General features: G+C 38.9%; 6 protein-coding genes across 6 annotated transcripts; 4 read left to right on the forward strand and 2 right to left on the reverse strand.

Moving 5' to 3' along the window:
* Positions 1–947: 947 nt before the first annotated feature.
* On the reverse strand, positions 948–2,592 carry ATC70_007412 (uncharacterized protein; the record flags this gene model as incomplete). The annotated part of the gene is made up of 10 exons (XM_064826671.1): positions 948–976; positions 1,039–1,117; positions 1,178–1,198; positions 1,256–1,344; positions 1,400–1,694; positions 1,750–1,818; positions 1,884–2,073; positions 2,164–2,219; positions 2,304–2,430; positions 2,483–2,592. The coding sequence occupies 10 exons, from the start codon at positions 2,590–2,592 to the stop codon at positions 948–950; spliced, it is 1,065 nt and encodes a 354-aa protein (XP_064675728.1).
* A 2,092-nt stretch (positions 2,593–4,684) lies between these two features.
* On the forward strand, positions 4,685–5,674 carry GAT1_1 (Sodium- and chloride-dependent GABA transporter 1; the record flags this gene model as incomplete). Its single annotated transcript, XM_064826672.1, has 3 exons — positions 4,685–4,847; positions 4,897–5,126; positions 5,186–5,674. The coding sequence occupies 3 exons, from the start codon at positions 4,685–4,687 to the stop codon at positions 5,672–5,674; spliced, it is 882 nt and encodes a 293-aa protein (XP_064675729.1).
* Positions 5,675–6,693: 1,019 nt separating this feature from the next.
* On the reverse strand, positions 6,694–8,657 carry ATC70_007414 (uncharacterized protein; the record flags this gene model as incomplete). Its single annotated transcript, XM_064826673.1, has 2 exons — positions 6,694–7,547; positions 7,604–8,657. The coding sequence occupies 2 exons, from the start codon at positions 8,655–8,657 to the stop codon at positions 6,694–6,696; spliced, it is 1,908 nt and encodes a 635-aa protein (XP_064675730.1).
* A 3,088-nt stretch (positions 8,658–11,745) lies between these two features.
* On the forward strand, positions 11,746–12,474 carry ATC70_007415 (uncharacterized protein; the record flags this gene model as incomplete). The annotated part of the gene is made up of 1 exon (XM_064826674.1): positions 11,746–12,474. One exon carries the CDS (start codon positions 11,746–11,748, stop codon positions 12,472–12,474), a length of 729 nt encoding a protein of 242 aa, XP_064675731.1.
* Positions 12,475–13,329: 855 nt separating this feature from the next.
* On the forward strand, positions 13,330–14,427 carry ATC70_007416 (uncharacterized protein; the record flags this gene model as incomplete). Its single annotated transcript, XM_064826675.1, has 4 exons — positions 13,330–13,371; positions 13,449–13,647; positions 13,727–14,242; positions 14,306–14,427. 4 exons carry the CDS (start codon positions 13,330–13,332, stop codon positions 14,425–14,427), a joined length of 879 nt encoding a protein of 292 aa, XP_064675732.1.
* Positions 14,428–18,933: 4,506 nt separating this feature from the next.
* Positions 18,934–19,978, forward strand: HUL4 (putative E3 ubiquitin-protein ligase; the record flags this gene model as incomplete). Its single annotated transcript, XM_064826676.1, has 3 exons — positions 18,934–19,722; positions 19,778–19,816; positions 19,871–19,978. 3 exons carry the CDS (start codon positions 18,934–18,936, stop codon positions 19,976–19,978), a joined length of 936 nt encoding a protein of 311 aa, XP_064675733.1.
* Positions 19,979–22,316: the final 2,338 nt, after the last annotated feature.

Here is a 22,316-nt window from a genome sequence, read left to right on the forward strand (position 1 = left end):
TATCAAGGAGTTGCCATCAAAGTATCACACAGTTCTCTTTCTACGTGATTGAATATTCAATCCACATTTGATCTGCACAACAAGGACTCGAACACGGGACAATGGACTATTATCCGGTAGAGAAACCTGTTAGGGTTTATGCGCCACAGAAAATCACATAGACTTGTCATGTATACAACAACAACAGCAACAACAACAAAAAGGCCAACTCAATGTACACACACTGATCCAACTTTATTGACTGCCGTCCCATATCAAATTTGTCATAAAAGAAACATTACACAGCACGTCGAAGCTTCTACTGTGTTTGTCAAAATACAGTTACTAACATGATGGATGAGAGAACCGGGGCTATTTATCAAGACGGGAAGATGGCATGAATCGGGTTGTTTGTTGTTGTGTAATGTGGTTTCAATCAAGTTTTTTATATATCTCTTTGGTGCAGTAAATTGACACGGATGATGCTTTTTGTTGTGTAATGTGCCTGAATATCAACTCATCCCAGCCAGGGCTGAAGCCTTGGATCGATAGCAGCGGGTTGCTATCATCTTGAGTTGTCCGAATAGGAGAGACGACTCTAAACCCAAGCTCCATGCTTTCGCGTCTTCTTCTCTCCCCCCCCCATCCGTTCTCCTATAGTTGAGATACCCGAGCATTCTAGATTTTCGCCATAAAAGTAAATGTGGTAGGGCTTTTTGGTTCATATCTTGTACATGTGTATCTATTACAAAACATCATCAACACTGCGTGTACTAACCTACATGATGTACTTGGTTTAAAATAATTTTAATGAAAAAAAATATAAAAAAAGTTGGATATATGATGATAAGAGCGAAATAAACAAGGTATCTGTTGTATATAATGTTGATAATGTTGTTGCCGTCAGGATTCATTATCAAGGGGAGGACTTGCCAAATAGAAAAAAAGAAAAAAAGGGAGATAATTCTTTAATGAGCAATCTCATCATATAGCATTTCTGCATTATCTTTAGTGAGTCCACTGCCTTCTCTCTTTTTCATTACAAAAAAAAAAACTTACGCTTCAGTTGCTCTTTGGTAAGTTGATCCTTGTATCTATCAAAATCGAAAAAGCTTTCGGGAATTGGTGGAGCATCGGGCTAACAGGATAAATTAGGTTAGGCATCTGTGTTGACACATGTTTGCTGTTGCTGGCTTACCTCATCATCAGGATCATGATACTTGACATTATCAGAAAGTTAGTATCGGCCGCATAAACACACACCAGGAAAACTTACTGGCTCCAAGTAGGGGTGCTTCAATGCTTCTTCCACTGTGGTACGTTTTGTAGGATTGAATGTCAATAGTTTTTCAAGCAAATCGACAGCTATCAGGACAGTAAATATCGCTGGTGGGATCATCATACAACAGCGCTTGCTTACCCATGGGATTTGCGTTTGGGAATAATCGTGCGAATGGAATTCTCTTTTTGAAAGGTAAGCTACGGATGTAATCGCGCGCTCTACGACTTTTGATACCATAAAAGTCGTCCATGGTAGGTGTACCGAGCACATCGAGGATCAATGTTAATTGATGATGATAATCTCTGCCTGGAAATAGTGGTTTTCCGCTCAGCATTTCAGCCAAAATACATCCAACGGACCACACATCAATTGCTTTGGTGTATTCCTTGAATGTCAACATAATCTCGGGTGCTCTGTACCATCTTGTTGCAACCTACTTGGGGTGTGAGGAGCATGGACACTACGGCATAGCAACACATGTCACCTACATATTCTGTCATAAACCCACTATTTTCATCAGCCGAATTAGCAGATCTTGCTAAACCCAAATCGCAAATCTACACAACACTCGCAATCAGGCCACTTGTCTCCAACCACAATAGTAGCTTATTCTATCCTTTACCTTTAAATCACAATTAGCGTTCAACAACAAATTGGATGGCTTTAAATCACGATGAAGCACATTGGCAGAATGCATTGCTTTCAAGGCACGCAGTGTTTGATAGGTGAAATATTGACAATGATCGTCCGAGAGATCTTGCGTACGAATCACACGATGCATATCTGTCTCCATCAATTCTTGAATAAGATATCTAGTGCAACACCCATCAATTCTCTGTTGCTTTACTCATTTCGTTCCCCTCCTTCCCCCCCCCCACACCCCTATGTCCACAAAAACTTACACTTCAGTGAAATCCTCAATCGACTTTGGCTTCATGATATCAAGAATAGAGATAATCTACACATACGTGTTGGTCAGGGGGGGGGGGTGTATGTGGCTATTGCCATGATGTCCGTACGAAGAGGAAAAAAAAAAACTTACATTTTCATGATTGAAATACTTGAGCAACTTGATTTCACGCAAGGTTCTTAGACAGAACATGGCATGATCAAAAGGCAAGATACGTTTGATGGCAACCATTTGTCCAGTTGGCTTATGGACGGCAGAACTACATTACATGTCAGAACAAAGTGATTTGATAGACTGCAGCTCTTTCTTACCAAACAACACCATAAGCACCTTCACCCACAATATCAATCACATCATATTGATCACCGCCGTTGAAATGCTTCAAACGAGAAGCTATTTCGTCTCTACGTGTTAAAGCCATGTCTTTCTAGTGCGTTGTAAAAGTAAAAAGAGAAAGTGGAAAAAAAGAAAAAAAAAAAAAAGGAGGTTTGATTACGATGGTAATAAATGAGACGATGCAGCAGTAAATGTGTGTGTGTGTGTGTGGGTGTAAATCATATATTAATCGTATTGGCTGTGTGTGAAGAATACCAGATTTTGAAAAGACGCCTTGTCACTAATTGGCTATCCTCAAATTGATGGATGCAAAAGGTTTTAAAGAACGAAATGAAGGGATGTGGAAGAAGCAAGGATGTATTTCTGTTCTGTCAAGAAAACAATGAATATAAAAGCATGTCCCATGTCTCGAGAAAGTGGGCGTGTGAGAGGAAAAGAGAAGCAGATGTGTGTGCCTGTACCTGAGCTGCCATGCTTTTACTATTGTAATCTGTTGTCAAATTTTTAAAACAGCTGTCATCATCAGGTCATGAGTGGTAGCGTTTCCCCCCCCCCCTAGATTGTATACAGTTCAGGATAATTTCAGAAAAAGGTGTTATCTCCATGAAGAAATCGAAGCGTGTATCTCGGGTTTGACGACGGGCCTAGACTTTGTCATTTGGCAATGCTTAAATTGGATTTCGATTGCAATTCTCTTGATGGAAATTGATAAAATCCACGTTTTACACATCGGAGCTAAATCATGATCCGTCAACTTCTAAACGAACAACATCTAGAGTTATGAGAAAACAGCATGGCAGAGTCTTTACTTGTTGTGATAGACTTTAGATGGTAGTAATAGATGTGTTAAATTGGATAGCTGGGCCTTGATCCACTTAAACATTCGAGCAATTAAACACGATTGATACTACTGGTGTCCTCCCCCCCCCGAAAGGCATCAGGAATGCCATTTGTCACTGCACCATGATGTGCTATAGGTATGCGCCTTCATACAGGATTGTGCTTGATCGAGTTGTTTTGCAAATCCATTGTCTATTTCAGAGTGTACAATGTCTTTGATAGCAAGGACACCAATCCACAAGTTGAAATGTGCGTTATCCTACCAATATAACTAAAATTTCACTTTTTAATCTGTCATTGTCACTACTAGTAATTGTGAATTTGACTCTCATACAATACTCCATATCAGTATCAACCGAAACAATTTATTTTTGGGTCACCAGAGTACTTGTATTACCTCTTACTGCTCACAAATATGCAAAATACAGCAAAATTTGTACGAATTTAAGCTGTAATTTCTCGTGTGAGAAGCCGTTTTGGACTGCCGGAACAACGCCAAATAATCTTTCTCATCCAGCAGTTATTTTCTGACACCTTTGCTCAACTTTTTGGGGATCATCAAAAATTGACCAAAAACCCATGAGGAATACCTCATGGATTTCATCAAAAATCAAACGATCGCGTTTTTGACCTTGATAATGAAGACTTGTACTATAGTATATATCGAATCAAAATGTTTCTCTCGATCCAACGCAACCGCTGAATTCACTTTTATGAAATTTTGATATGCAAAATCTTGACATTTTTGCCAAAATAGCTATTTCACATTTTTACTAATTGCCCTAGAAGCTCCTTCAAAACATCTTATCGCAACTAGTACCATTAGATGCGCCTTGAAAAGCATCAAAAGGAAGCTTAAGCAAGTATGGGATGATCATCTCGATTTATATAGTCGAACATCGCAAAAGAGTTTAATCAAGTCGTTTTTGAACAGAATCTGTCCAATCTTGGACACAAGAAAAATATTCGGAGATTGAATGCGGTTTCGCTAGCCAAATGCATTTCTTGTGGCTACAATCGATGGTTTTGAAGCAGATAAGAAGGAAAGTGTCAATTGAAAAGCGCCATAGCATAGCTTAGATACTATTGTTTGCTCTTATTGCCGAAAATTTAAGATGAAAGAATGAATCGTAGTCAATCTCTCAACTAAATGCGAATCTCTCGTTCAAATTGCATGTCTGACCCATCTCTCATGATGAGAGGCTTGATTTCTAATGCAATCCGGTCCGGATATTACAGCGATTTCTCTGGAAGCAACCAGAAAGAAAAAAAAATATTTATATAAGCGAGACAAGAAATTTTTCTCCCCTCTTTCATTCGATTCACACATATTCAACATGGAAAAGTTACTTCAATGGGCCGTCAACAACAGTGACAACAGCGCTTTAGCTGAACAAGCTGCCGCCATTCGCCGTGGCGAAGCTCAACCTGATCCCAAGAGATATGATCCCAAGGTACTTGAAGCCATCTTGGGTAAAGATGATGCTACTCGTATGAAAGGTATGTTGAAGACAGATACACACGATAGTGTGCTCATGTTAATGCATAGATGCTGTTGCATGTATCAGCGACCCAGAGGATACAATTGAAAACAAGGAAATTGCGCTCGACAACTTGGAGCTACTCATTGAGGGCATCGATAACGCTCGTAACATTGAAAATATGAAGTTATGGCCTGCCATCATTAAACAATTGGATCATGAAGCACCTGAAGTGCGTAAGGGAACTGCTTGGGTGTGTGGTACTGCCGTGCAAAACAACCCTGAAGCACAAAAAGCTGTAAGTAGTTGAAGTGTTATTGGAGTGTACCATGGCCATGTATTGATTATACACCATAGTTTATGGATAACAACGGTTTAGAGCCTCTCGTGAAACTATTGAAAGACGAGGACAAGTCTGTTCGCAACAAGGCACAGTACGCTATTTCTGGTTTCTTGAAGCATCATCAAGCTGGCGTAGAGGCATTTGACAAATTAAACGGTTTCGAGAGCTTGCATGATATTTTGAAAAACTGTCAAGATGCAACCATGTTGAGAAAGGTCGTGTTCTTGTACAACAGTCTGGTATTTGATGATGCTGCTGGACTAACAGAACGTTTGGTCAAGGATGGTACTTTGGAAGATTTGGAAAAGGTGCTTGTCAAGTATACCAAGGAAGAAGAGGATGAGGATATGGTGGAGAAAGCATTGCGTACTATCCATACCATTATCACCAAGAGCAAAATCACCCCCTCAAGTGAATTGAAGGAACAGTGCAAGGCCGCTCAAGAGAAATATGGTGCTGAGCACTTGGGCTTGACTGATTCAGAGTGGAAGGACTTGTTATAAATAGTAGCTTTCAAATAAAGTGTATGTAAATATTTTATAGATTTAGAATGAAATGCTTGGTCTATGTGCATTACTGCTAAAAAAAAACGCATTTTTGATAATATTCCAGAAGAGATTGGCCGTTTATAGTGCTTTCGACAGTGATTGTCAGTGATGAAGTAATTCATCTGCTGCTCAACTTGATACACACATCAAATGTTACTGCAGGTAGTTGTTGCTATGTGACGCCCAAGCTCATTTCGTGTGTAAGCATTTTTGAATGCAAGCATGAAGGCATAACGCGCCAGAAAGGTCAATGCATTTTACATTGGCAAGTGTTACGCTTGGCAACTGGCGCTTGGTATTTTATAAACGTCCCAATCGTTGATTTTGAAGGATTTCAAGTCGTCTTTGCTTGAAATGATTGCTCTGTGATCTTAAACTCTCATCTGCTCATTCTATCCATGTTTGGGATGAACACAAGCCATATTGTGCAATAGCCATGTCAAGAGAATCTTCCATCAGAGATGCGATGTTTGTTTCAAAGAAGATTGAGAAACAGCACATTTCGATTAACATGTTTGCTAAACTTGTTCATGTGCTTATACAGGGTATAAATGAGATTGTCGCATTGATTATTTAATCTTTGTAATATACTGTATGTTTGAAAGCTCCTTTTCAAAAAAAAAAAAAAAAAAAAAAAAAAAAAAAAAAAAAAAAAGCTGCCTCTGTGCAAACCTGGAAAATCGAATGATAATAAAAGCTTATACATCATATAGTAGTAAGCGACCATAGAATTTCGATTTTTGAAACTTTCTGCTATATTTCGCATTGATTTGCTAATGAAACATCTCCCATTGATTGATGATGATAATGATGGCATTGCTCTGCTCTCAAAAAAAGATGTAGAGATTCTTCCTTTTATTATTCAAATCAGGGCTATTTTTTTTTTTTTTTTTTTTTTTTTTTATAATCTAAATGCAAAAGAGGAATAGTATATTTAAACAAAAAGGGGGAAAATAAAACTACATGAATATATATTACATAACGTGTTTGTTGTTTTGACGCTCTCTGGCTCTGAGCACCTTTCGTTCAGCAGGCGGAACAACAGTGCCCTCTTCCGTGAACCAAAAATGAGTAGCAAATTTCAGCCTTAGCTCGTTTACAAGAAGGGAACCGCCAGCATTTCTTCTCTCTTCAGTGGTCTCGTCTTCATCATGACTCCAGTCTATCGTTTCGTCCCAGAGGCCTTGACTGAGGCCTTGTATGAATTCGTCCCATTCGTTGTTTGTGAATGTCAAGTGCAGTTTTGAGCCACTGAGTTCCTTGGTCATGAGCAGTATACCTTGTCCAACAACATTGGTGAGTTGCATGATACGTTCTCCCACCATGATGTTTCTACGGAAAGCAGCCCAATTGGTTTCTGTCAAGAATGGTTCGATCCAGCCACGATAAGCTTTCATGTTGGCATTCCGTTCCCTGTCTTTGTCTCTTTCAGCCATGGAGCCCGGCGAAGGCATATTGCTTGTATCGTCCAAAGAGACAGGCGTGCTGGCAGTAGAGATTTTGATCACTTCGTTGGGAAATAATGCTTCAAAGATATTTTGGAATTGTACAAATGCCATGTAAAGTCGAAAATAGTCGTTATTATAGTAAATGCCGTTTTGGTTCATGCCATTGTCGAGATGTGGTTTCATGTTGGAATGCAGTGTCAAGATACGAAGTGCAGGCGATAGTAATTTACTGGCTTCTTCTGTGCTCAAATTGTCGGCATTGATGTCTGGCGGTAAAGTTGCTTTTTCGATGCCCAGAGTGAAATGGCTTGGTAATCGCTGTGCCTTTTGCTCTAAATCAGCCATCATAATGGTTCTCATTCTGCTAATAATATCATCACCTAGAGAATGTTGGTGAATACACAGCAGATCAGCAACATGCCAACATGGTACTTACGTCTTTGCTTGAATTCACCGTGTCGATGAGGAATTTTGGGTTTCTTGACAGGAGCAGGTATTGTTGATAGTTCGTAAGGGAAATCAGGCTCACTTCCAAATGTCTTTTTTCTTTTGCGCATCAGGGAAGCTTGAGTCAAAACACCTTGTTCAGCATAACGCTGTAGCAAAGCAGGTTCTCTTGTGATTCTACCATCCTGATAGTAGAATCCTCGTTGCTTGGGTTCCATTAATACTTCAGTACTTGTACCATTCATGAGGGTATTCAAATGAGGAAATCTATTTCCCAAAGGTTGGGGTGGGTTGTGAGGTTGATGTGGATGAGTGAGGTAGTTGTACTGAGGTAAGTTGGGCGTATGTTCCAAGCTACTTGGTGGGGATGATGCGGTTTGTTCGTCTGTCGATGTCCAGGGGGGTTGATATGCAGTAGAAGAAGATGGATAAATAGGTCTAATGTTTGTATAAGGTCTTACAGAGTATTGATCTGTCGATGTTTCCTCGGGTGGTCGAGACATGATCTGAGGCAGGTGTGGTGGGCCTGATTTCATGGGAGGTGGTGGGTTTGTCAGATAGGATACTGAGAGTATCCGCTGAGGCACTGGTCCTGTTGGAGCAGATGCCGATTCGACTGGAGGTGATTCTGTAGCAGTAGTAGTAGTAGTAGTAGTAGTAGTAGTAGTAGTAGGGGTAGTCATAGTAAGAGTTTGTCTTGACGGGTTACCCTCAGATGTCGAAGTATTTTGACAACAGGATACAGACGAGGGCAATTGAACTTCTGCAATAGTCGGACTGGCAGCATTTGATTCATCTTTAAATACCAACACATCGCTGTGCACAGGCTTGCAGAATTGGTATAGATCGCCCATTGCATATACGATACAAAAGTACAATTTCGCAATACGTTCCGCATCCGGCTTCTTTCTAATGATTTGCTTTACGATTCGAAATAGCTCGAGTAGATCCTCATCTGTTAAAATGTCTTCTGCTTGAGGGCTGAAGCGGCTCATGTCTGGTGGTAGCTGCAATAGACAATGAGGGGAGGGTGTGCGACGCATTCTGAGATACAAGCAATTCTATTGTTCTTGTGCAAGTTGTTTGGCTCTTGTTGCTGTTGCTGTTGATGGTTATGTACAGAATGGATGTGTTGTTCTTTTCTCGGGGGGGGGGAGGGGCAGAGTTTTGTCTTTCTTCTGTCTGTTTCTCTGTTGCAAGGAATCTATGATACAATTTTTAAATTGGAGAAGAAAAGAAAGAGAGAAAAAGAAGAAAGAAAAAAAAAACATAAAAACTCACACGCAGGCCTTGCGAATTATACTCTGGATTGAATAAGATTTCGAGAAAAACAAGAAAAAAAAAAAAAAAAAAAAAAAAAAAAAAAAAAAAAAAGTGATACACAATCTCCTCTCTTACTTCATGGCAGGCCCATCCGAGTCAGGCCGCAAAGAAAACCCAACCATTTGGAACATGATACCAATGTATATTTCACCGGCAGTTTGACCACGTATCTTGTTAATATACTACATGTTTTTTTTTCAGATAATTTCTTGTTTGATCAAATAGTGAGATAACGAGTATCATTATCTCTGTGTCACTAGCAAATCGTCTATTAAAAGCAATTGATATCTATCATCAAGAACATTCTGAAAATAGAGTGTCATCATGTTGCAGCTTGACTAATCTCGATTAAACAAGATTTCAAGCTATCCGTAAACGCAACATTGTAAGAAAATCCCTTGTTCAATACTCAAGCGTATCTAAAAAGGAATTTGAAGTTTACCATTCTAAATCGCAAAAAGTATGATTTCACGTTACATCAAACATTATAAGCAGCTCTCTTTAAGGCACTTCTGTGAAGATCCCAACGTTCAGGACTGGCTGACTGTACACGCGAATTGTGTCCATGTGATGCTAAAATGGCTTTTATCCGTATACATATACATAGTATTTTACATATCCACGCTGATATCAATCTATCCATATATACCATTCTGTATATCTAATCCTAAATGCAATTTTAGATTAAAAAGTTCAGTCTAATGTGACACTACATTCAAGATACATACAAACAGTTCCCAGAATATAAAGGGCCCCAATAATGCGATCCAACTTGATGCAATCACTAGAGCCTTGTAGCAACTGTATTTCGATATCTTATACATCTTGTATTTTGAATATACGCCAACCGCAATGGCAGTGATTTCAAATGACAGCAATGCTCTCTCCTATCTCTAACAGACCATCTTGTTTTGGATAGGCACTTGACTGGGTTCGTTTGAAGTACAAAATTCATCAACTACTGCATGCATTCAAGTTGATAATTCCATGGAAGGCATTATTTTATGTCTCAGACTTTTGATTTGGATCATTCGACCTGATTTTCTCGAGCCACGCTGTTCTTTTTTGGAATTCCAGAGCAATTTATAATTCTAAACAATTGAAACATTCACGTATTTTATGAATCTTTGGCTTATTTGAAGCCAATAATTGCTCGGTTATGACGAACTCATTAGATATATGAGACAGGCCTAGCCATTGAAGTTACGTATTCGTATCAATGCCGAGGAAGACTACAGTAAGATTGAGTTTGGTCTATATCGATCAATGATCTAGTGGTGATACAAGTAGACACTCGCCCAAGTCCCTGGATTGTATTAGCTTGACAATTTCGACTACATATCCCATTTTCACTATCAGGTTGCTATCACTGAGTGTATATAAATAGAATATGGATAAGTCTAGAGTATTACTGCAAAACCCCATTTATCTGTCTGTTCTGGTGAAACAGGCATCAGATCATACTTTGGACTTTTTGTCATGGTAAGAAGCTTTTTTTACGCTAATGCATTTTCAGCCACGAGCTTTTCTGTCAAGTAGAAAACGGCTGTAAAGCAGGGCTAGAAATCTCTTGCGCTAAGTTTTGGCAAGTTCTCGACAACACTGATTTCTTGGATTTAAATTATGTTGATCCAAATGTTCAAGTGGCGTATACACACTCGAGAGCTTGTTCCAACGCAAAAATAATGCGCTTGCAAATGACAAAAAAGCATATAGTTGTCTACAGAGTCCTATCTGTGTGGAAACGATGTAGATTCAGTTGATACTATGCGTATAGTTAACTATTTGCGTTCGAACAAAGTGGTACAAAAAAAAAGAAATGGGGATTGAATTTTGAGGCACAAAACGTTTGAGCTCAATATAGGCCTGACAGCTCCAAAACATAACAAAACCAACACAAAAACGCGCCAGATGAGGTTCAGAATAAACAAAATAAATATCAAAATGATTACTGAGCTTTAAGAAACATTTTGATACCATAATTGCATGGTTTGTATCGTGTTTTTGCAGCTTTTTAGCTTAGATGGAAAAGTCATCTTGATTATTCTTGAAAACAGCTTTCAAATTCGGAACGAGCAACAATCAAGCACTTTTTGCAGGCGTATTTAGCACCATTAGAAAGCCAAGAAGCAAGATAACCATTCTTTAAAATAGTGTAAACGTTCCGTTTTTATTCAAGTCGCTAGAGCGTCTGAAAGTTGGTAGTTTGATGGAACAGACGCATCAACCCTCTTTTTGGGAGGGCTGCTCCCTACTAAATTCGAATGCAGAGCGCTAACGCTGACATAACCTGTAAATGGTGCTATTCTTGTAGGACATGACGCAATGAGTATAGCTTTTGATCTTTTGTAAGATTGCGTCCGCCCATGGGGGGGGGGGGCTTTATAGCACACGAGATCAATCATTTACTGCATACAGAGGTGTCTTGGGACAGACTATCTTTCATTTGCCAATAGTGGACGCACTTTGAATGATCTGATTTGCTTCTGACCAATGGGCAATTAAATCTAACAGTAGTTAATGGAGTATTTGCAAGCCTTGAGAGATAAACAGCCATCTAAGGGGCATTTTAAAGATGATTGTCTAAGCGATCTGGAGAAGAAAGTCGACAATGCTTTGATTTTTACGCTGTGAGCATGTCAATGGTGGTTGGAGTAGCACGATCTGCCCTGACAGAATTGTCAGTGGGGATCAAGAAGGACTGTTTCTGTAGACTGCTCTATTCAAGTCCCCCTTGTCGGTCCTCCTCGAATACCCCCTTCAACAATTCTTGTCAATTTTTCTTACTGCCACTGTCTGCACTACAATATGTCTTCACTTGGTCGTCTTTGCCGTATCGCTTTACCCAAACAATCACATCAAATCCGACTTGCATCAACACAATTTGTTGCTGGACGCAAAGGATATGCACCAGGATTCGAAGCACCTGAAGGAACCAGAGAAAATACCAAAACAATCAACAAGCGCAGAGATTTAGGCAACTCACTTCCTTCTCACTTGGAAGGCACTAAACCTACTTCAACCAAGGAAACCACTACTAGTCCTAAGAAATTGTATCGTCAAGAGCTCAAGGTCACACGCCACAAGTATGCACGTGAATTGTTAGAAAAGCATGGTCAAAGACAAATGAAATCTGCCGAGAAATTAGCCATGACAGAAGCCAAAGACAAGCAAAGCAAAGAAGCCTTGCTTTCAGCCAAGAAGCAACAACAAGCACACGAGCAAGAGGTTGTTGAATTACTAGATTTGGAGACCATCGAAAAGGGCGAAACAGATAGAAATCAAAAACGTCTTGTTAATCGATTGCAACTCGAAGAAGCACAGCGAAACACACGACGCAAGCAGCTGTTGAAATTGTACGCCAACACAGACTCTTTTGTGACACTGGATAATTTGGATGCCAAAGTGGATGCTGTTATGACTTCAGAGGGTAGATCTTTCCACGAGGATTTCAACGAGTTAATGCACAGCACTAGCACTATTCAATCGGAAATTGAGCAAAGAAAGGCACAATTAAAGGAAGTGATGGGTCTCTAGAGTGTATACATTGATTACATTAGATCTTAGTATGTGTGCCTGCGTGCGTGCGTGCCTGTGTGTGTGTGTGTGTGTGTGTGTGTGAAATAAAAAAAATAAATGATTTATATGTGCTACCTACATGTCAACTGACTTATTGATATTGTGGATTCACGTTTTAAAGTGACTAATTTGTCCATGTCAAACCCTAAATTTAGCGCATCTAAAATGGTGTTGATTTATCATGCAGGAGAGCATACAGTGCTGGTGTAGTTGTAAAAAAAAACAGGGACCATCTAGTATCGAAGCGTTTAATTTGACAACATTTTGCTTGCAGTGATAAAATCTGATGAATCACCTCCTACTCCCAAATGTGGCCATAGCGTCCTTTTTTGAATCATTGAGATGACGTGTGATAGGTATAGTAGAAGGCGAAAGATGCCAAATCTCTTACAAGAGATATCATGTGTGGTACAGGAGTAAGTGGCTTTTCATGAGGCCAATACTTGCTATCATCATCATCACCCATTTAAGCATAACACCCCCTCTCTCCTTTCGCTTCTTTTCTTTTTTTTTTTTCTCTTCTCGTTCTCTCTCTCTCTCTCTCTCTCGATTTCTCCTTGTATTTTAGCTTGTAGCCTCATCAAACTCATCACAAACTTTGCTTAAAGTTTTTCGTATGGAACCAATCAAGTACATCTAATTTACAACACCAGTAGCTTTAATTTTTGTAATATTTATCAGCCTTTTATTTGCTCCGCTTGTCAAAATACGCAATATCTACTTTTTCTTTCCCTTTCTTCTTCTTCATCTCGTTTTACTTGAAACACTTTTCTCTCCCTTTCCATTTGTATTTTATCTTAAAATCACTGCAACATGTCACTTCATACAACACCAAGTCCACTGGTTGAAAAAAAGGTATTTTTTGTGCTCTTGTTTTTCTGATGAGCTTCATCTCACATCGACCCCACATTTTTGTGGTTTATCTCGGTTAGAAACTACGTACATTTAGTCCTGTTATTTTGTTCCATGATCATCAATATGTAAATGCTGGATCAGGTGATCTTCAACATGTCCATATTCCTTACGGTGACCCATCCTACGGACGTCATCTTGATTCGCACAAGAAGAGAATACATGAAATGCTACAAACCAATGGCAGATATTGGCTAGACATCATTACCTGGACAAGAGGTAAGAATTCAAAAGAGAGAAACAGCCAAGAAAAAAAGTGTCTGTGCGTTTCTCATAACATGTCAATCCACATTTATAGATCACCCTGAGCCATTAGATCACTCTCCTGTGCCCTCTCTTGTGTCATCGCCAAGCCCACCTCATCATCACCAGCACCATCAATATCAACAAAACTACTCGCATCATCCACTCTACTACAACCCTAAACACAAGAATAGTCTAGGCCGTCCTCCGTCACCTCAAGATGACAATGAATCAGACTCAAATGGATTTCGCCTTCGCCCTAATAAACACATGACAGACAAAAAGGTAACCTCAGCATCAGCATCCAGTGCCAATAAACGCCGACGTGGGAATCTGCCAAAGGCTGTAACTGCTATTCTGCGTGATTGGCTCTCACGACATAAGAAACACCCGTATCCAACCGAAGAGGAAAAGGCTGCTTTGGCTGCTGAAACAAATTTGAACCTGAATCAAATTAGTAACTGGTTTATTAATGCAAGAAGACGTATCCTACAGCCCATGCTGGAGCAAGAAGAAGAGCAAGACAAGACTGAAATGGACTTGATCGTGCCCTATGATGCCAGACATTTAGGTATTGTATTTGATGTATCGTACCATTGCTTCCATCCTAAACATTTTTTCGTTCTATTATCAGATGATGTTTACCATGATCGACGGCTTAGAAAGAGATCAGCTACTGACGTTTTAGCTGTAAAATACCCACCAACAAAAAGAATGGCGCCCAACACTCACAATTCTGTCAGAAGAAGAAGTTGAAAAAAAATTATCAATCACTCAATGTATTATTATCCAAACTTATCACTACTATTCTTACTTTCTCCATATACTACTACCACTATTTATTTCTTCTTTATGTATTTTTCTCGCCTGGTGCACTCTCAAATGATATATAACTTTATATACAACTATCCAATATAATCATCCACACATTCATTTATTGGCCAAAATCACACTCGCAAACACACTTTTCCTCCTCCCCTCCCCCCCTCCCATTACAGCAGACTCTCCACTTCTATCTTTCTTTTTATGGTTCAATCATCAAAAAATAAAAACGCTATACACCCACACACTAATCTCAAATTGTATTATTGTAAATGACAAGAAATTCTTTTTTTGTAACCTCTAAAAGAGTGCATGATTCCCTTAAAGAGGCTACATGATCATTCGTCCAAGTTACCCAGTAGGATCTGGTAATTCGTCATCCTGAATACCAACTGGTATACATACACTCGATGCTTTATGCGTCATTGGAACGTCAAAACCGTATTGGCAAAGGTACACGTGCATAACAAGATCTAATTTCCTTTCCATCACCTAAATCCCTCTCTGTTGGAGCATTGACTTCATGCAATTTACAGACATGACTATTATGACATTCCCCCCCCCCCAACATGAGGCTCAAATTGGCATCACAGTTACACCGAATTAGTTTCCTTCTTGTTTCCTTTATCGATAAAAGCAAAATATTCACAAAGGTGATATAGAAGCGAAAATCCATCGCACTGACTTTTAACCCAAATCTGATGTACTTTATCAACAAACTTTACGATGTGAATACAGGTACCTACATCATGTGAAGAACTGAAAAAAGGTGGGGTCATACGAGTACCGTAGTCTTTTTTCGACTACAAGAATAATAACAATTACATAAATCATCACTCACCTGAGCTGTCATCCACCCTCTTTTTTGAATGTTATTTGCTAATTTGCTGAGCTCGACATTAAGGTTTGAATAATAAAGAAAGGGGAGTACAGTCATCATTTGTGTGTTGGGCCCTTTTTTTAGATGCTCATATTACAAAATATCAAGTGGGAATGTCATTAGTTTTATTGATCTAATGGAGTACAGATATAAATCACATTCCAAGTCTTGAACGTACTTGTTTCAAAAAAAAAATTCTTATAATTACAAGTGTTTGATAACTAATCGAAATGTTCGTTATCACCATTCTATATTTTTCCATTATCACAATCTAGGATAGATAAACAAAGATCTCAATCAAGGCATGTTACACAAATAGTAATTAGAGCTATGACCAGCATAAGCCACCTCATCTATTACTTGTTCAACATGTCAAAACGTTCTTTTTATATTTTGACGTGAGAGGATGCTGATTCGAAATTCTTCCCCCCCTCATCATCATTTGTTAATATTGAAACGCCGTTTGATTCATGCAGGTACCACAAATTTCGTTCTCTGATTGGATGAGATGAAACAATGATTGATCTGGTGTGGAAGAAATGAAGCGAGTGTAGATCTACTTGATATTTCATGAGATTTGAAAAGGGAAAGGGCCAAGAAAAATTTCAGGTTGACAATCGCACGGAGAAACCAAGTTCCACTTGCCGAGCATTCATGTAAACTGTTTCAACCCATTAGACGTAAATTAATTTCTATAAACAACATTCTTTGCTAAATCCTCTTTTTTCGACACATCAATCTTGTATCATGACTACAGAATTTGAAGTGATCAACTTGAATATAGGCGGAAATAAATTCTCTATCTACTAGGATACTTTGAAGAGGTCAATCTACTTTCAAGACTTGGTTAAAAATAAAGAAGAAGAGCTAGCATCAACATCGAAACAGCTGATAGGCTAATCGACTTTATTGATTGAGATGGGGTAGTATTCGAAAAAATTATGCACTTCTTGCGATTGTTTGAAATCCGTGCTGACACAAAAGAGGATTTGGAATTTTAAAATTCGATACAAGCTTCTTCAATTTGAGGGAGTGGGTGTTGAAGGCAAGTCAAGTTCTTTGCAGCGTCAGTGATGAAAGAGACGATGACAGCTATTATTTGGAAGATGCAGGAGCAGATGCCAAAGGTGTTCATCCAGCTTCTTTGAGCCCTCTGTCTAATACAGCGCACAGACTTTTTTTTTTACGGAAAAAAAAATAACATACAATGATAAAAATGGGAAGAGCAGAGAATGCCTCATTCACAAGTTAGAAGAGGCTAATTTTAGAGTTCTTTTGCAATAAATCACTATTATTTGCAATCAGTGTCATTATCTATAATTAGTCAAGCTACTTTGGTTCCCAAGTTGTCTATTTGTTACAAAATGCTCGCTGCCAGTACCATAAACAGTGTAAATAATGCAAAGCCGTATGGCAGACTCGAAACATATATAAATGATGCTTGCTTTTAAAAAGAGGGCATATAGCTCATTTACTCAATTAAATTTCAGTATGGCCACATTAGACAATGCCATTGAAGAGCTAGATATTGGCGCTGTATACATTTCCACATTCCATGATACACTCTATCAAATCCAAGTACTTTGCAACTTTACTAGACAAGAATTTGATGATGGACAAAACTAGCGTCAACGAAGGCAAAGTCTTCATTGACCATAGTGTGTCATTTATTCAGAGATATTCTATATTATCGAAAACTGGATCTGTCACCTTAAATGACAAAAAGAGGCTAAAATCCCTTTCAAAAGAAGATGAAATTTATCCATTGCAAGAGCTGATAGACTTGGTGGGCAGAAGAGAACGAAACGTCTCGAAAGAGTGCACATTTGTGTAGAAGACATTGACTTTTTTTTTTTTGATACATCAAATAATGGTATTACTAAATACGAGTATGTTTTCGCTTCGGTGAGAACCACAGCGGCAGCTCGCGCTACCGATTGCTCTAGCGTATCTTATCAAAACACTGCTATTTTCATTTAAACCTTCCATTTACCCATGAAAACCCTTCATATTATCTGTAGGTCTGATTCTTATGTGATGCTCTACTTTCATATACACGTGGCTACTTCATATACGGACAAGCAGCATACTAATATTCCCCCTTTTTAGCCCTTAGTGACCCTGATACAGCAAAATCTGAGTGCATTTGAGCTGCGCTTTCTCGCGTTCAAGGCCGTTTTAGATAGTTAGAATAGCACCAAACAATTGCTCTCATCTAGCGCTTACTTCCTAATACCTTTACTGAACTTTTTGGGGACCTAAAAAAACATGGCCAAAATCCGACCAAAAAGCATGAGGTACCCCTCATGGTGTTTATCAAAAATCAAACGATCGCATTTTTTACCTTGGTAACGAAGACTTCTACTATGGTGTATATTAAATCAAAATGCTTCTGTCGATCTAACGTAACCTCTGATATCATCTTTTTTGGAGCTTTGATATGTAAATTTTCGACTTTTTGGCCAGAAACTTCTTTTCATATTTTTGTAAATCATTCAATAAGTTTGTTCAAAACATTTATATTACTTGGTAGCATTGGATGCGCCTTGAAAAGCACTCCAAGAAAGCTTTAAGAAGCTCGGGTTGATCATCAGACTCTATATAGTCGAACCTGCAAAAATAGTTCAATCGAGTCGAAAACCATCAAAATTTGTCCAATCTGAAACAGATCATGATTCTGGGTTTGAACTGATTTTGGCTTATGGGGCTGGCTGGCAAACTCAATACCCTTTTCATCATGAAGGCAATACGGTAATAGATGCTTTTAAAGCGTAAGGAAAGTAGGTAGCAGGTTACGTAGCACTATTGTTAGCCATACTATTCTCTTGCATTCTATATTTAATAACGCCAGTCTATCAAAATACTCGTTAGATCAACTTATTTCCTTTTTTTGAGGCTTTGAAAGTGTCTAGGGACTGAACATTTATATGAGCCAGGCCTGACAGATGCCTTGAAACTCATTTTCCATATGAGGTTTGTAAAAGTGTCTAGGGACTAAACATTTATTAGAATATGAATTCTGACCAGATATCAAACATTGCTCTTATTTCATAATGGAAAATACTTCGTCCACCGCTTTCGTTGAAATGTTTCATCGTCTTATAAACTCGGATCTACATCCTTTATCTGACACAGTTGATGTTATCATTTGATTTGCCGTCTTATCTCTAACAACTTCCTGCAACTAATGGTATAGCATATAGCGCTTCTTAATTGAGATCAACTACATAGTGTGGCATCTACAGTGAACCAGGCGTTATGTTACTCAATCATGCCTCTACGTGGCTTCAGCAAGCGATATTTTACCAAACAGAAATCAGAAATTATGCAATATTTACTAATCCGTCCATCTAAGACATGTCAATTGTTAAAATGCCAGAGCACATCATGCAAGAAATATTGATCATCATCCATCGTGCTCATTTGTGCTGCTACTATTGGTACAAGCACGGTCTCTGTCAAAGATGTCTTACGATTGACATTTCAAACGACAAGGTGTATAAAAGAGAGTTGAATAAGGCATTGCTTTTGACAGATTACTAAACCATCTTTCTACAAACATGTCTGCTACAATCACTGCTACTCTTTCTACTGCTACTGGCCATCGTCTGGGTGGTGGTGCCAGCGAATACAAGCCTGATATGAAATATAAAGATTTCAACGACTACAAGTTTGCTCCTATTCGTGAATCTCAAGTCAGTCGCGAAATGGTTACACGTTACATGAATGATATGCTTTACTATGCCGAGTCAGACGTTGTTATTGTGGGCTGTGGAAGTGCCAATCTCTCGTGTGCCTGGGAGCTTTCCAAGGACCCTAGCTTGAAGATTGCTATCATTGAGCAAAGTGTATCTCCTGGTGGCGGATGCTGGTTGGGAGGTCAACTCTTTTCTGCCATGGTGGTTCGTAAACCTGCCCAAAAGTTTCTTGATGAACTTGATGTACCTTATGATGAAAAGGACACCTATGTTGTAGTCAAGCACGCTGCTCTGTTTACTTCTACTATTTTGTCCAAGCTTTTGATGCGTCCCAATGTCAAGCTCTTTAATGCTACTGCTGCTGAGGACCTCATTGTCAAAAATGGCAAGGTTGCTGGTGTGGTTACCAACTGGACTTTGGTTTCTTTGAACCATAATACTCAATCTTGTATGGATCCAAACATCGTTGAAGCCAAAGTCGTTGTCTCTGGTACTGGTCATGATGGACCCATGGGTGCTAGTGGTGTTAAGCGATTAGAGGCTATTGGCTTAATCGAAGAAAAGAAGGGGATGCTTTCGCTTGACATGAATGCTGCTGAAGATGATATCGTTAGATATACTCGTGAGGTTGTTCCTGGCATGGTTGTTACTGTATGTAATCGAGCTTTCTAAAGATGATGTCCTTCATTATTAATCATTGTAATAGGGAATGGAGCTTGCTGAACTTGATGGTGCTCCTAGAATGGTATGCCTCTATTCATATATTAACAAGTATTCATGTATTTACAGCATTATCTAGGGCCCTACCTTTGGTGCCATGTTGATTTCTGGTCAAAAGGCTGCTTATGCTGTTCGCGCTTCTCTGAAAAGACAAGCCGAAGAGGAAGAAGCTGCTTTTCAAGCTTAGTTCTTCTTTGACAGGCAAACAAGGCAATTTTCAGTTGTTATTCATATTTTTCATGATAGGTTTGATGTTGACTGTTATAATATACATGTGTATTTAGCAATCGGCAATGAACTAGGGGTGCTTGGATTTTTTTTTTTTCAAATCTTTGCTGAGAACATACCCTTCGAACGTGATTTTCTGCATAATAGCAGCGCACGGAAGTTTGCCCAATTGTCATTAATTTCACTTTGAATAAACTAATAAAACGCTATATTTTATTAGAATGCGATGATGTATTTATTATATTTGCGTTTTAGATTTTGCCTACAGTGTATTTACTTGAATTTCGCAAAAATGCAATCTAAATTTGGTAACTCACAAATGAACTTTGTAAAAAAGCAAGGCCAATTTAGTAAAAGCCAGACAGAGAGACAGGGAATTGGACAGAAAAGCAGCGAGAGAAGAGAAATTTAGCGCAGCTAATCTATGGTATCCATTCAAACGTACTTGCGTTGCGCCTAGCCAACTCATTCCGAGATTCGTCCGCAACCAAACTCACTGTATAGTGGTATGACGTTACTGTAATGTGCAATGCAATAAACACTTTTGCACGGACAAACCTTAAGAAAACGATACACGGACAAAGATGAATAAAGCCAACGGCGAAGCCAGGGGTTTGGGAGAGGGGTTTAGCCCCTCCTCCAAGAGCATAATAGCGCATCTAATGCAACACTTGATAGCATTGATATATAGGGGGTTTATCTTAGCGAAGCGAAGGCGCAGAGCCATGGTAATCAGGCGTCCAATCCAATACTTGGTAACATTGATCTATATAAGGACTTGATCGCAGCGAAGCGAAGGTTTAAAACCGTAGTATTCCGCAGCAAATTCAGTTTCTCATTCCCTAAATTAATAATTGATTGCTTGAAATCTACTTGTATAGCAGATTTTTATTATTACTGATTTAAAAGGTCTACGGCGACAGCCCGCAGGGCGACATCGTCGTCGAGCGTAGCAAGGTTGCATCTAATTCAGCATTTGGTAATATTAGTCTTAATGGGCTTTACCGTAGCCAAGCAAAGGTGCAAAACCATAGTATTCAAGCAGCAATTTCGGTTTTTTATTTCCATTGTTTATAAGCTTACCAGCAATATAACGCATCAAAATTTGCATGAATCAGCTTTACCGAAATCAATATGCCTCCTGTTCGAATTAGAAGTTGCATAGGCTGTAAAACTGCCCTTCCAGAAGACGTCAGCTACTAAAGATGTGATTCATGCCGTGTAAAAAAAAAAGCTATAAAGCAATACATAACCAAATTAGATAGTTTTCCAACCTTCTTATCTTGACATGTAGACCTTTCTGAGCCACCGGAATGACGCCAAACAATTGTACTTGAGTAACAACAACTTTCTGACACCTTTGCTCAACTTTTTGAGGATCAAAAAAAACATGGCCAAAATTCGACCAAAAAGCATGAGGGGTACCTCATGATTTTCATCGAAAATCAAACAATCGCATTTTTCACCTCGAAATTGAAGACTTTTACTATGGTATATCTTGAATCAAAATGTTTCTCTCGATCCAAAGCAACATCTGAAACTACTTTTATAAGGCTTTCATATGCAAAATCTGGATATTTTCGCTAGAGACCTCATTTTATATTCTAACGTATTGCTCAATAATTTCATTCAAAACATCTATTACAATTAGCACCATTGGAAGCGCCTTGAAAAGTACTTCAAGAATGTATTAGGAAGCATAGGGTGATCATCACAGCTTATATAGTCGAATGTTGCAGAATAGATTAAAGAAGTCGAAAAAAAAACAAAATATGTCCAATCCCGAACAGACAAACAAAGACCGGAGATTGAGCCAATTTGGATGTTGGTGAGTGGTGAAACTAATAATGCCTCTTTAAATCATGAAGCTCACTTCAGGATCCACCACTTTCAATTTCATGCTCACATTCACATTCCCAATAGCATGGACAAAGTAATCAAAGATCCAGAACCAAAAAAAAAACATCATTCAGTACATGCTGATTGTATTCAAATGTTTAACTGTAGGCTGGATAATATGTGGATGATTGAGATGAGTGCAGAACATGATCAAGTTTTCGACCTCTGGGCGCTTGAAAGCTAGGTATTCCATCCAGTCTGGGCCAAATTCACGAGGTTGTTTTTGCGTAAAGTGTATTCTATCACTGTTATATATATTAAATATCCAGTTCCTTGACAGTGTCGAGCTATTTGGCACTACTCGCCAGCCAACTGTGCTCCATGTGAGTGTAACTTGCGCTCTGAAATATCATTTATGTCAATCTTCTGTTGTGCTTGCAAAACTCTAGAATCGATTT

This window comes from Mucor velutinosus, assembly GCF_035048745.1.
Source record: "Mucor velutinosus strain NIH1002 chromosome Unknown tig00001553, whole genome shotgun sequence".
NCBI classification, from domain to species: Eukaryota; Fungi; Mucoromycota; class Mucoromycetes; order Mucorales; family Mucoraceae; genus Mucor; species Mucor velutinosus.